The sequence below is a fragment of the Penicillium argentinense genome (assembly GCF_028826775.1).
Source record: "Penicillium argentinense strain IBT 30761 chromosome Unknown utg000011l_segment0_segment0, whole genome shotgun sequence".
Lineage (NCBI taxonomy): Eukaryota > Fungi > Ascomycota > Eurotiomycetes > Eurotiales > Aspergillaceae > Penicillium > Penicillium argentinense.
Window position 1 is genome coordinate 1,526,259 of NW_026622670.1, and position 14,186 is coordinate 1,540,444.

The window sequence follows — 14,186 nt, forward strand, 5'->3', positions numbered from 1 at the left end:
GCGCGCGGGACGGAGACGGGTATTCTGTTCCTAAACGTTGGGCCTCCCCCGCCCCTTGTTCTCCTTTTTTCCTTCGCCCCCATTCCACGTGCGAAGCCACAATTTTCTAAGCCCTGCCCGGAGGTCTTCGGATCCCGCCTGCCACGACAATTGTCACCTGGAGGTACGTCTTTTCCTGCAATTTTTCCTCGGGCCAACTTCGTTCTTGTCATCCTCGACCCGACCGCCGCTTCTCCAACCCCGACAAATCGACCGCTGAACCCCATTGAGACCGATCCCAGCTGACGATCTTTCGGCATCATTCAGATTTGGCCTCCGGTTGTTGTCGGACTAAAAAACGAAGCTCGGACCGTCAGACTGAGAAAGAGAGTCTCGACGCTGGGTTGATTCCTTCCTTTCCTACACCGATTCTACTATCCACCTACCCCTGTGGGTAGTCCCTGCCTCGATCGTCTGTCCGGACGCGTGAACTCACGCCGCGCCCCTGCTCGTCGAACCAAGTTCAATCGCGGCTTCCCTCTGCGATGCCTCGTCGGTTTAGCAGCACCTCCTCCTCCAACGACACTTCCAACTCGCCGTCCTTTTCTCCTTCCTCGGGAAAGGGCGGTATCGCCATCAAGGCGCCCTCGGTCAAATCTAATCGCCTGTCCCAATTGTTCTCGGTCTCTCCGAAATCCAAGGCCGAGCCTCAACCTACACAGGCGGCTCCACAGTTGGCCATTGGGAATCCTAACACCGCTCCGCCGATTAGCTCGGCATCACTGTCCCTACCGACGATCTCCCTGTCCACGGCCACCGCCGATAACCAGAACATGGACGAGATGTCTACCACGCTCTTTCAGCCTCCGACCCCTGAGGAGGCCCGCCGGCAGGCCAAGCAACACGCCCAATTCGGCCCCATCGGTCACCCCTCCCACCGGTACTCGAGTCGACACCCTGGCGGTGTCTTCCCGGAGCCGGTGATGGACGAGCCGCCGTATTATTACCTGCTTACGACTTATATCAGCTACCTAATCCTAATTGCTTTCGGACATGTCCGCGATTTCTTCGGCAAGCGTTTCCGCGAGGAAAACTACCGACACCTGAAGCCCCGCAACGGCTACGGTGCCCTCAACAGCGATTTCGATAACTTCTATGTGCGCCGTCTCAAGCTGCGCATCAACGACTGCTTCGAGCGCCCCGTGACCGGTGTCCCCGGACGAACCATCACCCTGATTGACCGGGCGACCGACGACCATAACCAGCACTTCTACCTGACTGGCACCACCACGGATACTCTGAACCTAAGTTCGTACAATTACCTGGGGTTTGCCCAATCGGAGGGACCTTGCGCCGACATCGCGGAGGACTCTGTCCGCAAATACGGAATTGCGACCCCCAGCACCCGCGCGGAAACCGGTACCCAAGATCTGCACATCGAAGTGGAGGATTTGATTGCTAGATTTGTGCGCAAGGAGGCGTCCATGGTCTTTTCGATGGGTTTCGGTACCAATGCCAATGTCTTCCCGGCACTCGTTGGCAAAGGTGATCTGCTCATTTCTGATGAACTGAACCACGCCTCCATTCGCTTTGGTGCTCGTCTCTCTGGTGCCTCGATTGCTATGTTCAAGCACAATGACATGAAGGATCTGGAGCTCAAGCTGCGTGAGGCCATCTCTCAAGGTCAGCCCCGCACTCACCGACCCTGGAAGAAGATTCTGGTTGTTGTGGAAGGACTCTACTCTATGGAGGGCTCCATGTGCAACCTGCCTGGTCTTGTCGCTCTCAAGCACCGCTACAAGTTCAACCTCTTCGTCGATGAAGCCCACTCTATTGGCGCCATCGGACCTCAGGGCCGTGGTGTGTGTGACTACTTCAGCATTGACACCTCTGAAGTCGATGTTCTCATGGGTACTCTCACCAAATCCTTCGGTGCCAACGGTGGTTACATTGCGGCTGATAAGTCCATGATCGACAAGCTTCGGGCCACCAATTCCGGTATCTTCTATGGTGAATCACCCGCTCCAGCTGTTCTCATGCAAATCTCCTCTGCGCTTCGCATTATCAACGGCGAGCTCGTCCCTGGCCAGGGCGAGGAGCGATTGCAGCGATTGGCCTTCAACTCGCGGTACCTCCGCCTCGGGTTGAAGCGCCTTGGCTTTATAGTGTATGGCCATGATGATTCTCCCATCATTCCTGTTCTTCTCTTCAACCCGGCCAAAATGCCTGCTTTCTCGCACGAGATGCTGCGGCGCAAGATCTCGGTTGTGGTTGTCGGTTATCCGGCCACCCCACTGGTCTCCTCCCGTGCTCGTTTCTGTGTCTCGGCTGCCCACACCAAGGAAGACCTGGACCGGGTTCTGACTGCCTGCGATGAGATTGGCAACGTTCTCCAACTCAAGTTCTCCACCGGTATCGCCGGTGGCGCCATGCCTCCTAACGAGGAGATGGCTCCTCCCCCGAGATGGAGAAGGAGTGGCACCGCAAGCGCTCAACACAAATGACTCCTCCGCGGTGGCGCATTGAGGATGTCATCCGTCGCGGTGTCCAGGATGTCAAGTCACCCCTGTATTGAACTTGACATTTTCTCCTTTCTCTCTTCTCCGTTACGGTTACGTGATGCTGCCTTGAAACTTGATGCATTATGGGTTTGAGCCTTTCGGTTGGAGTTGATTGCACGAGCCCGGTTGGTGCTGGTCACGCCGTGTCGCGGTCTTTTGACTTCCATGTGTCCTCCTTTCCTGTTTCTCTCTTCTCGGGTTTACTTCAATGTTGGTTCCGCGACTACAGTCAAATGTTTTGGCACAGGTGCAGCAGGAAGTTTTTCACATTGATACCGAGAATAGCTATGAGAGTGCCAAAGGAGTCCAAGAAGAAAAGAAACAAAACCGGTCATGAATTATTCGAACAAGCAACGAATGAATATGCCCCCGTTTTCTCATATTGATCTTCTTTCGGTTTCATTGAGGGAAAAAAACCCTTCGGTTTTTTTCCCCTGCTTTGAACTGCCCCTTTAAGTCCTATCTTCTTTTCTCTGTCACTTTTATATTGCTTAGAATATTGCCTAATACCGCTTTCCCGGTCTCAAACTTGCATCAATGGGTCAGGCTGGCTGTTTGATTTGTTTCTCTTTGCTGGCTCGTTGTCATGCTCTTCATCGCTGTTCCTGTTACTACCTCGAGTACCATTAGTATTCCTGGGTAGGTGGTGGGTAATGCATGGAGAACCGATTGCTTGCAGTTTTCCGTCGTCTTCGCTTTCGCTCATATTCACAGGCGTTCTTGGATCGATTGGACTGGGCTTTGTGAGACATACAACACGTGTACACAATACGTTTGACCTCGCTTTGGGCTGGTTTGGTTGGCGGGTTGATACCTGTTGACCTCTTTCGAAGTAAATTGTTTATAATTAGATGATTTGTTGATTGTCCATATCATTACACTAGGCTCAGGTTCACGGAATTCAAGTAGGCTTAAAGAGAGTCCAGCCATCCGCGAAGAAAGTGGTGGCTATAGTGATTAGTTGAAGCAACATTGTGAGAGACTGTCAGTATCGTGGGTAGATAATTGATCTCTTGTGGTGCGCGCAATTAAAATACGAGTGATTGAGCGGCATATCCCAGGGTATTCACAATTGCATCACTCTCTCCCTCGACCCGGTTATCCATGGAGATGGTGCTTAGCTTGACCTTCGTGTCCAAACTGACACCGAGCAAGAGGATAAGTCTTCATGCTGGATATATGAAATGATCTCATCAGCGAGGCCAAGACCCTGCGTTTTCTGTCCACGTAAATTCAAATCCGTATAGGACGAATTATCTTCTTCGATACACAAATATCCTCATCGGTGAAGACTCTGCTGGTATACCCAGGGTATGCACTATCAATAGGCTTTGGCAGCCCCGTTATGTCGTTGATTTTTTTTCTTCCGTATTGAATGTGTCATTTTCCTGTTGCAGATTCTGATGCGGGGATGAAATTGGGCCCGTAATAAGGTCCTTGCGTCTCAGACGTGCGTAGACTCCCGGGGCACCCGTCAATGGGCCTCTGGTGGAGTTACTAGAAGAGATGTTGTTGAAGCGGAAGTCGCTAGCACAGGCGTCACTGGGGTAGGTGACGCTGGGACAGACAAATCTGCCTGCGTAGGGACTGACGATGTGGGTTGATCGAGCAACCAGTTCGTCAGTGAGTCGACTTTCTTGAGAAAGTCCTTCTTCGCCCTTCGAAAGGAAGGAGCATGGATTGGCCAATCAGTGGGGTATGGGTCGGAATGGCGCGGTAATGGTGATAACAGTGGGAAGCGGGCAAGAACGTAATGTGCTCTTGCCAAGAGATCAGAGTCAGGTGATCCAAACTCGGATTGGGTGAAATTGACGACCTGCGTCGCGAGCTCAGCGAGATGGAGGATCTTGGTGTCCATGCACAAAGCGCTGGGGCAGTAGCGAGTAGTCGACTACGGCGAGAGCAGTGTAAACGATCGGCCGGTTGAGTATTCGAAAACCGAACCAATCAGGAATAGGTTTGGTGGAGTGGCGTTGTTGGTCTGCCCTATGCGCAGGTAGCAATATTGGCCGAAGCCGCAATTATATGCGGTTTTGTATGCATGTTCTGGAGCCTGCTTGACTGCCCAGTATTCGTTTGCAGCATCTGCCTTGAAAGACACTTCTCTTGTTGCGCGTCCTGGTGTCTGCCAATTACTCCGAATGTGGCAGGGAAGCCGAGCTTGAACCTCCTGGGGCATCAATATATGATGACAAACGTTGAATCAATCCAATATTGGCCAGTTTTCCCATTCGACATCATTAAGAAGGCAGCATCGTCTGTGTCTGTGGGCGTCTGTGGCGTCTCACGTGTTGGGGCCGAAGAATTGTTGGTGTTCCTCCAAACATGAGGTTCCTCAAGTGTAACCAGAGAATTAAGCAAGACAGATAGAGCAGGGAGAGTGAGAAGGGGGAAAGGGAGCCGGGCTTAAGCCCAGGTCCAGCCCGCATGTCATAGAATGCGAGTTTTCGAAAACTCCACCTTCATCAATTTTGCGAGAGGAAAAGGTAGACCTGCTCTCAATCAACAGTCTGATCCTAGTTGGGTATGATTTGGTGGTTCCTGAAAGCGGAATGAAGGGTCATCAGGAATATCTGGAGCCCGGCTCTTGGTTTCTCAGACTCTGTCGGGAATTTGGGAATATCATTCACCGAAGCAAGATGGCTTTGAGATTCTCGTGCTGCTTCTTCCGCGCGTTTTTCCGCCCCCCGCCTAGTTCGTCATGGACAGATGTTGAATGACGAGGAACATCATTCATCGGACAAGAGGACGTTGCACAAAGGGTTGGCTCATTCGACTGCGAAATGGCCATCGATGGTTCGTTGCACCGGGTTGAAGGATGAAGAAATGGTTTGTCTGCTCTGGATGCCGTTCAGCAGATGACCAGGTGGTAACCTAACCCGGTAAGATATTAAGTACCAGGTATAAGGTGAGTTGAAATACCAAGAATATTCTGAAGGTAGTATGTGAGTTCATGTCGAAATTGGCGGGTTTGACCTGCATTCTAATTAAGCATGTAAGAGATGTCAAAAGGAGGATGTAATGGTAGCTCCAATGTCAATTCAGTTGCTGTATGTGCATACTATACACCAAACAACCCAACTGTTGATGTGCAAACGAAAACCAGAAACCAGAAAATGGTCTATACCAGTGTAGGTACAGTAGTCTCAATCCCTCTATCTATCCGCCCCCAACCCGACCCTGTAGTAAAACCGAAACGCCAATGTGAGATCAGAGTGAACTCGAGATGAGATGTACGGAATGGCCAAAGCCTTATTCCAATATGAGAGACCAAAAGGAACAAGAATTACAACGGCTCAATGCGATGATGAATCAGACAGAAAAGTCAGGGTCATGAAATCGTGAATGTATCATGCCTACCCTCGGTCTTGAGGGTAGGATGGGAGAAACCAAAAACAAATGCCAAGATGCAGACAGGTATTTCAGATACCCATCCCATACAAGAAAGTAGAGTACGTGCAATTAGACAGTACCATATCGTCCCCGGTCATTACCAAGAAGGGCCTGGCCCTCCTGCGAGCTAACAGCAGTAACATGCTCACGCTCTCCGCGCTGCGGCGATGTGGATGGAATCCATCCACGCATCCAGCCATGTACCCGGCGCCACTTGCTCCGGCCACGCTTGGGATCCTCGTCTTCGCCAATAAAGCTCTCATCGTCGCGAGGGCCATACATGAGGAACTGCACGCCCATAAAGCCGTCAAGGAACAGAACACCGAACGCACCCAGGAAGAAAGGGATTGAGCGTCCAACCCATTCCAGACGATCGTTGCCATGGTCATCGGCCCATCCGCCGCCGCCGTAGGGTTCGAAATCGGACCAGGCGTTCGGATTCGTCAGCAGAGAGCTAGAGTAGAAGAGATTCCCACAAAAAGCAGCCATGAACAGCAGCGGAGAAAGACCCTCCGTACTCTTGCGGCGGTAGTTCTTGAAGAGCTGTGGTGGGCGCGAACCGAGGTAGAGCAATGTCGACATCCAGGAGAAGATGCGACCGACGATCTCGAGAACGGTTTCGCTTGGGGCGTGGGAGATGGGTGGATGCGGCGCGGACTTTGCATGGGTAGGACTTGCGTTTGCAACGACTGCGCAGAGCAGCGAGGCAATGAGAATGGTGCGGGGAAGCGCGAAGGGAGGGCTGGAGGCGCTGCTGGCGACTCGGACGGAGCGGCGCGGAGAGTTGGTCTTCTCGTTCGTGTATGAGTGTGTGCGGCCGGCTGGGGAGTTTAGCGTTGAGCCGGTTTGCACGCCCATGTCGTGGACCTCGGATCTCTTGGAGGCCATGTTGACCGGTGCGGGGGACTGGTGCACGGCATTGTTGCCGGACAAATGGACACCTTCTCGCAGGCCAGCTGCGGGATCGGCGGAATCGTGCAAGCGTGGGAGTTCATCGTACTCTCTATATCGACTTGGTTTATAGTGTGTATACCAGAAGAACTGAACGACGAGGGCGATATCAACGCAGACGTAGTAACTGGCGACTACCACTTGCCATCCGGCCTGGCGGGTGAAGAGGGCCCCGATCAGGTTGCTTGCATCGCCTAGACACCAGATGATAAGAAAGAAAATCGACAAGCCGGAGGTGGATTGAAGCTGGTAGTTCTTGTAAATCTGGGGCAGCTGGGCGAAGAGCCAGGAAACGATGCTGAACGAGCCGAGAACGGAGGAGATCAGCGCGAGAGGAGTGGGGAGGCAGATGTGGAGGTGTGAGGAGATCGCGGTGAGGAAGGGCGAGGTCGGTTCGCAGTGGTCGGGCAGAGATCCGGCGAGGAGCTGGTGTAAAAGCGGAGGAGGCATAATCCGGGGTAATGCTGGTCTCTCGTCTCGTCTTTCAGCAGGAAGGTTGCGGAGGCTCTTGTCACTGTTACTCAAAACGCGGAGTAGAGGGCGCGGGGAGTGATCAGGCGGGACCGAAAGGATGAATGAATGAAGAGGATTAGAGGGGGAGTTCTAAGTGTAAGTGTACCCCGGAGTGAAGGAAGGAGGCCGAGTCATCCCTCGCGCTCAGCTGAGCTTATCAGTGGAGCGCAGTGCCGAATGCGGCAGTGCTGGGCATGCGTGCCTTGACTGCGTTTGCCAGCGAAGCATCGACCCTCAGCCACACTCCGCCAATCGTGAGGCAGCCCGGCTTGACTCACGCGATAACATCATCTGGACCAATCAGCGATGTCCAGATGGGCCCGGTTTGGCCCGCAGCGATCTCGCGCTGATTGGATGGGGGATTGCTTATTGATGGGGTGAATAATACCCCACGATAACCCAGAAGATCACCTCGATTGTACTAATGTCCATTATCAACTACCAGATACTAAGCACACGACACACCCCTCCCCCCCCCCAACTTGATACTGCACTAATATCTCACAGCAACACCGCCAGGGCAAACACACCCGCCGCAGCCAGCAGACCCGACGCCACAACGCCCGACGAAGGCGCCGAGTTGGGGCCACCCGCGTGCTCCCCCAATCCAGTGGGTTCATAGTGCTCCGACACCCAGCTCTTGACACTGCTGGGGAGATCCTCGTACCATTGGGGGTAGTGACCATTGGCAATCTCGCTGAAGATGGACGATCGCGCAGACGGGATGGCCAACTGTGACAGGTAGGACGCCGGCACGGCGGTGATGAGAACCGACTCGATGGATGCCGGGGGCACGTCGCCGCTGAAGTTGGGGATGTCGGGAGAGGAGGTCATGGAAGGCATGTCGAAGCCGCCGGTGCCAGTAGTCTCGTCCGGGCCGCCCGCGTGCAGCGTGTTGGTTGCGCTGGGCAAGTCAGTCAGGTATTGGCTGTAATCGGTCAGGTAGTCGGTAGGTAAGTCGCTGTAGTCCGACAAGTAGTCGGTCGGCAAGTCGGTCAGATAGTTAAGGTATTCGGTATCGGTGGCCCTGTCATGATGTCCTTGTTAGATAAAAATTGATGACTGTATCTACGTTCGATACATCAAACTCGATGTGGTCTCAGACAAGGTACGTACAGACTGTTGAGGTCACTCATGAGACTGTTGTAGTAGTCATCCGAGCCGCTGCCATATGAGTCCCCATACTGTTTCTTCTCCAGCTCCGCAGTGGCCAGGACAGAGGCCGAGAGGCACAGCAGAGCCAAGGTCTTGGAATGCATGTCGAGTAAAGAAAGGTAGGTATTATAATTGTCGGGGAATAATAAAAGTATGTATCGAAAATCAAGTGAAGCGAGGGTATAAACGAATGAACTCAAGTCTCAAACCAAACCTCACTTGAACCAGGGCCTCTGCGCCAATTTAAGGGTCTTCAACGTCTTCAGCCCCAGCGGGACTTCTACATAGAACCCAATTTCAACCCCGACGGGAAACAGAAGAACATGGCTTGCTCGTATTAAATCCACCAAACCTAACTCGCAGTGTTAAGCGAGAGCATTAGCAAATCCTTGATCGTACTAGTCGAGATGGAACTCCTCCGAGATGTAGGGTCCAAGCCTCCTCTTGCTCACTTCAAGCCAACCAGGGCCACCGATCGACCTGAGAAACCTCTTCAGCCTTCCAGGCACGAGGCGATTGGAGACAACGGGCCGAGAGTTGACCCCGGAATGGGACTGGCGGCAGATAGGGCTCCCACTCTTCTCGTATTTGCAGGAAAGGGGCTTCTGGACCAGATCGTCTGGGGTCCTTTGAAGATTATTTCAGACACGCAACCGTGCTGATCGGGAAAATTGCTCGGTCGAAGCTCAGATTAGGTTTGGGAGACCCGTCAGCGAGGAACTAGCCAATTGTCAGATACCGAATCTTCCCTGAAACGGCAGTTAGTTACGGCACGTTCACTCTTTACTATCAATAAATCAGAATATTCCCATCTCTGTGCCTTTCTTCATTTATCTGTAAATTGTTCAAAAGACTCTGTTCGACGGTTCTGCAAGTGCGGGTCTGGTGGGAATCATACGAGGTGCCTGGGCGGTTGTGGCTTGAATACGAGCAGTACAGAATTTTCACGTTCCAACAGGCCCAGAGTCGGTCTTACTGTGACGACCATTTGTTCTTGTCCAAGGCCAAGTCAGTCGCCAAAACCGGTTCCTGAAGGATCCATTGTGTGATGAGAGTGTGAGCCCAAGTCCGTTGGGTACCTTGCGAATAAGGGGTAAGATGCAGTCCAATGAAAAAGCAAATTGTACGAAAGTCCATAATGTAAATCATGATCATCATTCGTGGTCATATAAATCTGTATCTTGTCTTGGTAAGGTGTCGTTCATTACAAAGTCCCAGAAAAACTAACGATACTCGCCGATCCTCTTGGCCATTCTAAGAAAATGCTACCAAGCCATTGGTGCTTAGCCGCATCGAAACACTGATGAAGGAATATCAAACGTCATAAAAAAATAAAGTCATGAATCATCACGCAAAACCATCGTCGCCTCTATTCCATAAGCCTTTGGTAAGTTCTTTCAGTAATCGTCTTCTCCGCGGTGTCGAGAATGGCTGCGGCTCCGACTATGCCGATGATGATGGTGGTGGTGATGATGACCATGTCCATGATGGCCATGCGAAGAGGAAGACGCGTTCGAGTTCCGTCGATGATCCTTCACCTTGTCCTCAAGGAAGTTCCCGAGAATAGCACCACCAATCGCGCCCAGAAGTCCATGGTCCCTTTTATGTCCAAAGTAGTAACCCGCCGCTCCCCCGGCAAGCGAGCTTCCCAGACCGCGGTCGCCCTCCAGACCTGCTTCTTCGTTTCCGGGAGGGTTTCCATCCTTCGAGGTATGCTCTTTGTCCGCCTCAGAGACGTACACGGGAGGGGGCTGCGGGCTGTGCGAGGGAGTGTATCTTGGCTGGTCGGCAGGATGTCCGTCACTAGAAAGCAGGTAAGTTCGATGATGTTCCAACCGCCGTTTGCGAAATTTGGATTCACTCACTAGTATCCCATATTCTCAGGCACCTTCCCAGTACCCTGGGGTGGCATTCCTGGAGCGCTGACGGGGCCGAGGTAATCTGGCTGTCCTACCGGCGTGTAACTTCTGTCCGATGCATTGTTCTGATATCCGTCCGGTGCGAGGTGGTATGGGCTCGGCTGCGGAGCGTAAGTGTAGTTTGGGTCCGGTGGTGGTGCGCTTCCATATTCAGTGGTTCCAAACGGCGGCTGCTCCTGATACTGTTGTGGATGCTGCTGCGGGTATGGATATGCTGCTTGCTGGTGAGATTGATCGTCCGGAGGGTAGTAGCTCACCCCGCCCGGGGTTGGCGACTGGTATGACGAATAAGGGTTGTAAGGATCCGCCATGATTGCGAGTGGTTGAGGAAAGAGTGTGAAAGCGGAATGGGCGCGAGATCTCTTATAGACTCGGTCAGTTGAGCCGACGGCCGTCAGACAACCATACATACAGTGACTACATCATGGTGCGGCTGACCTGCCCGCACGACCCTCCGCCGCACAGGAACTCTGGAATGCGCCTGCCTCCAATCATCGCCGCAGGTCTGCTGCGCTAGGCGTCTAATGGAGGGGTCATCCCCATCTTATTTTACAAGGCAACGGAAGGTGATCAGTGAAAGACTTGAAGACTGTTGTATTGCCATACGTCATGTTCTTCAGATGAGCGAAGAATAGAAAAACAGTCGGAAAAAAAAAGTGTTAAGACTCGGACGACTCGGGGTATTCCGGCGAAAATCAAAAAAGTAATGGACAGATGATCCAACGCAAAGGGACATGGAATAATCACAGGTCGCTCCTTGGCAAAGAATCAAGGCAGGCAAAACAAAACACATCAAAATGTATCCGTGGGGCATCAAGGCGCAAGAAAGGGAAATCGAGAAGTATAAAGTTGCAGGAAGGAAAGAAGTAAAAAAAGAAGTGAAAGAATGTAGCAGGGCCAGTCAGAGCTGATGTGCCCAGCACAAACGTCTGGCAGGTATTTCCAATTTCCAGAACGACTCGGCCGGCCCTTGGATATATCCAGATACATTGAAAGGGAGAGAGATATACAGCGGAGGGAATCAAGCAGTCCTGGGCTGTCTCCCGCGTTGGGACATCCAGTTCACAAGCATCTCATCGAGCTGATTGTTCATCTCTTTGAGGCGCTTGCTCTCTTCTTTGAAAAGACGACCGGTGACCGGGTGGTCAGAACCGGCCGGGGGAATATTGGATTTGTCATGGACAATAATGAATAGGTCGCGAATGTCGTTTTCATCGTCCAGGTAGGTTCGTAAGCTGGCGTCACTCCAAGTGGGTGTGTCCACTGAGAGGGTGTCCACTGAGCCTGGGGTAGTCTCGCTGCCCTTCAGGTCGTGGACGTAGGCTTCAGGAGACGACGGGGGAGATGAAGGTGATGCAGAATGCGCCCGTGGCCCGGCATCTGCCGTAAGTCCCGGTGCGGCAATAGGAATATGCTCTCCGACAGGAGAGACATCAACAGGGGATTCCACCCCCATTGCTCGGTCGTAGTCGGTGACCACTCTGGGCATCAGCTTTTGGGGCGGGGATACCACAGATGGCTGCACCTTGGACTTGGACTCGTACGGCCCTCTCCATTGAGATTCACTGGACTGCAGATTGACCGGAGATGCCAGCTTCTCTCGGGATTCGGTAGCAGTTGCGAATGATTCCTTCGAAGGGCTTGGCTGGCTGACCGGCGAGGTGACCATTCCTCGGGTCTCCTCCGCATTGCCAGATTCTTGCGACGCCACGCGTCGGATGGACTGGCTGGGCTGGTTCAGTTCTTCAGTCGCCTCCATCGCAGAGTGGCCTTCAGCCTTCGTGGGGGACATCGTGGCCGGTGGCTGCTTCTGCAGCTTGTTGCTAGTCTGTCTCTGCGGCTTTGCAAGCCGTTGCTCTGGTGACAAGGACTCTGAGGAAGTCTTCGGTTGCGGCGAAGCTCGAGAAGATGAATCTAACGGAGACCTTTCGGCCTCGTCATAATCATCGATGGACTTGCCCTTTTTATCCTTCCGTTTGAACAATCCGCTGAGCATACCCGGTTTCTTGTCTTTACGTTTCTTTTCGTCCTTGGGCTTATCTCCTGAGGAATTTTTGCTCTCGAGACTTTCCAGGCTTCCACGAGGCTTTTCAAATGTTAGACTTCTGAGCATCATGTTGAAGTCATGATATGATGGTCGACTTACCTCTTTCCATTCAGCAAGAACATTGTTGCTGCCGTTGCTATTGGATTCGTCGCTCAGCAACCTAGGTGTAAGTGAAATCTTCTTTGGTTCGGCAGTATCATCTTTGAAGAAAGAATCCGTGTTCCGCACAGTGCCATTTCTGGATCTACTGACTGTAGGTTCTGTTCTTACGTCAATATCTTGAAGCTTCCAGCGCAGTAACAGCAGGTCAATCGCAGATGGGATCTTACCTTCCGGATCGAAAAATTCCTCGCTCGAACGGCGTGGCTCGGATGTAGGTTCTGCCTTGACTTGCCAACCCTCATCCTCTGCCTGCTCTGCAGGCTTCTCCTTTGACCCTTGGGTCGAAGAGGTTCCACGACGATGTCTTCTGTCTGCTCCTGAGCATCGCCTTCCTCCGATTCCACGGTCTCGTCATCGTTGAAAAAGTCACCGTGTTCGGAGTCATCGTCTGTTGAGTACTCAACGTCCGACGCCTCGATGTACGTCGGGGCGGCAAAGTTAACGGTCTTTGCGTTCCGGCGGCGCATGGCCTTCTTCAGAGGATTCTTGGATTTCTCGTTGTTGTCACCAAGCATAGTGGCGGAAAGCTGTATCTATATCAGCGCATATTCAGGTCACAGGGGTGGCCGATCAACTCCACACTTACATCCACATTCCGGTGTTTGTTGAGTCGAGCAAGTCGTTCGGTGGGCGTTTCGATGTGCTCAGCAGGGAGGTAACCTTGCGAATATATGTTAGCCACGTCAATGAATGCCGGTGGCTTTGTGCTTACCGATGCTGCCGTCTTTGACCACACGAACCAACCACCAGTAGCTGTTGCTATCATCCAACAGTACCATGGTATCACCCTTTGCGGCATTTGCCTGTCCATCGACGGTGGCGACGAAGTTATGAAGAGCGTACACAAATTCGAAGTCGATGTCCTCTGTTTCCAATTAGCTGCGATACTCTCACGCAATGGCCTTGCGGGTATAACCCACCGTCATCAATCGAGGGAGAACTGGAGATTTTGTCCATCAGATCATCATCGAGAAGATCGTCGCTTTCACCATCGGCTAAGTCGCTATCTTCATGGTCATAGCGTCCATTCGGCCCTATGTCCTCATCCGTTTCGTCACCATCCCCATACGTTTGAGGGTCGTTCGCGCTGGAACCGCCCCTTATTTCCGCTTTCGTATCTTCATCCGCGTGGCGAATGGACAATTCCTGGTGGGGGGCAGGCCGGCCGCCCCCGAGCGGAGCTGGTGTTTCGGGTTGTTTTGTGTGATCTTTCGCGGACGGGGTATCATGGTCTTGGAGGTCTAGAGTGTCTGCGGCATTCCGCGGTCAGCACAGTACATGGGACGGGACAGCATTTTATGCGCTGTACAAGTCTCCAAGGGACACACCTGCTCGTATCATCTGAGGCCTCGTCATATTGCAGGATCAAGGGAACGCGGAATCGGCGGTGAGGCGGAGATGGGGTGGGCACGAGAAATCGGGGCAAGGAGTGATCGAGACTGTTGTTGTTGAACCAGCGCTACTCGGCGCGATGAGGGCGGAAAAATAATGGAGTGCAGAAAAAAA

The 14,186-nt window shown here is 52.6% G+C and overlaps 5 protein-coding genes across 5 annotated transcripts; 1 reads left to right on the top strand and 4 right to left on the bottom strand.

The window, feature by feature from the left end:
- Nucleotides 1-524: 524 nt before the first annotated feature.
- Nucleotides 525-2,483, top strand: lcb2 (putative serine palmitoyltransferase 2; the record flags this gene model as incomplete). The annotated part of the gene is made up of 1 exon (XM_056624078.1): nucleotides 525-2,483. The coding sequence occupies one exon, from the start codon at nucleotides 525-527 to the stop codon at nucleotides 2,481-2,483; it is 1,959 nt and encodes a 652-aa protein (XP_056469066.1).
- Nucleotides 2,484-6,002: 3,519 nt separating this feature from the next.
- On the bottom strand, nucleotides 6,003-7,334 carry N7532_011588 (PQ-loop repeat-containing protein; the record flags this gene model as incomplete). Its single annotated transcript, XM_056624079.1, has 1 exon — nucleotides 6,003-7,334. One exon carries the CDS (start codon nucleotides 7,332-7,334, stop codon nucleotides 6,003-6,005), a length of 1,332 nt encoding a protein of 443 aa, XP_056469067.1.
- A 564-nt stretch (nucleotides 7,335-7,898) lies between these two features.
- Nucleotides 7,899-8,656, bottom strand: N7532_011589 (uncharacterized protein; the record flags this gene model as incomplete). Its single annotated transcript, XM_056624080.1, has 2 exons — nucleotides 7,899-8,424; nucleotides 8,514-8,656. The coding sequence occupies 2 exons, from the start codon at nucleotides 8,654-8,656 to the stop codon at nucleotides 7,899-7,901; spliced, it is 669 nt and encodes a 222-aa protein (XP_056469068.1).
- A 1,293-nt stretch (nucleotides 8,657-9,949) lies between these two features.
- Nucleotides 9,950-10,782, bottom strand: N7532_011590 (uncharacterized protein; the record flags this gene model as incomplete). The annotated part of the gene is made up of 2 exons (XM_056624081.1): nucleotides 9,950-10,355; nucleotides 10,418-10,782. The coding sequence occupies 2 exons, from the start codon at nucleotides 10,780-10,782 to the stop codon at nucleotides 9,950-9,952; spliced, it is 771 nt and encodes a 256-aa protein (XP_056469069.1).
- A 710-nt stretch (nucleotides 10,783-11,492) lies between these two features.
- Nucleotides 11,493-14,036, bottom strand: N7532_011591 (SH3 domain-containing protein; the record flags this gene model as incomplete). Its single annotated transcript, XM_056624082.1, has 7 exons — nucleotides 11,493-12,557; nucleotides 12,618-12,803; nucleotides 12,848-13,207; nucleotides 13,267-13,340; nucleotides 13,393-13,545; nucleotides 13,601-13,930; nucleotides 14,009-14,036. 7 exons carry the CDS (start codon nucleotides 14,034-14,036, stop codon nucleotides 11,493-11,495), a joined length of 2,196 nt encoding a protein of 731 aa, XP_056469070.1.
- Between the last annotated feature and the right edge of the window lie 150 nt (nucleotides 14,037-14,186).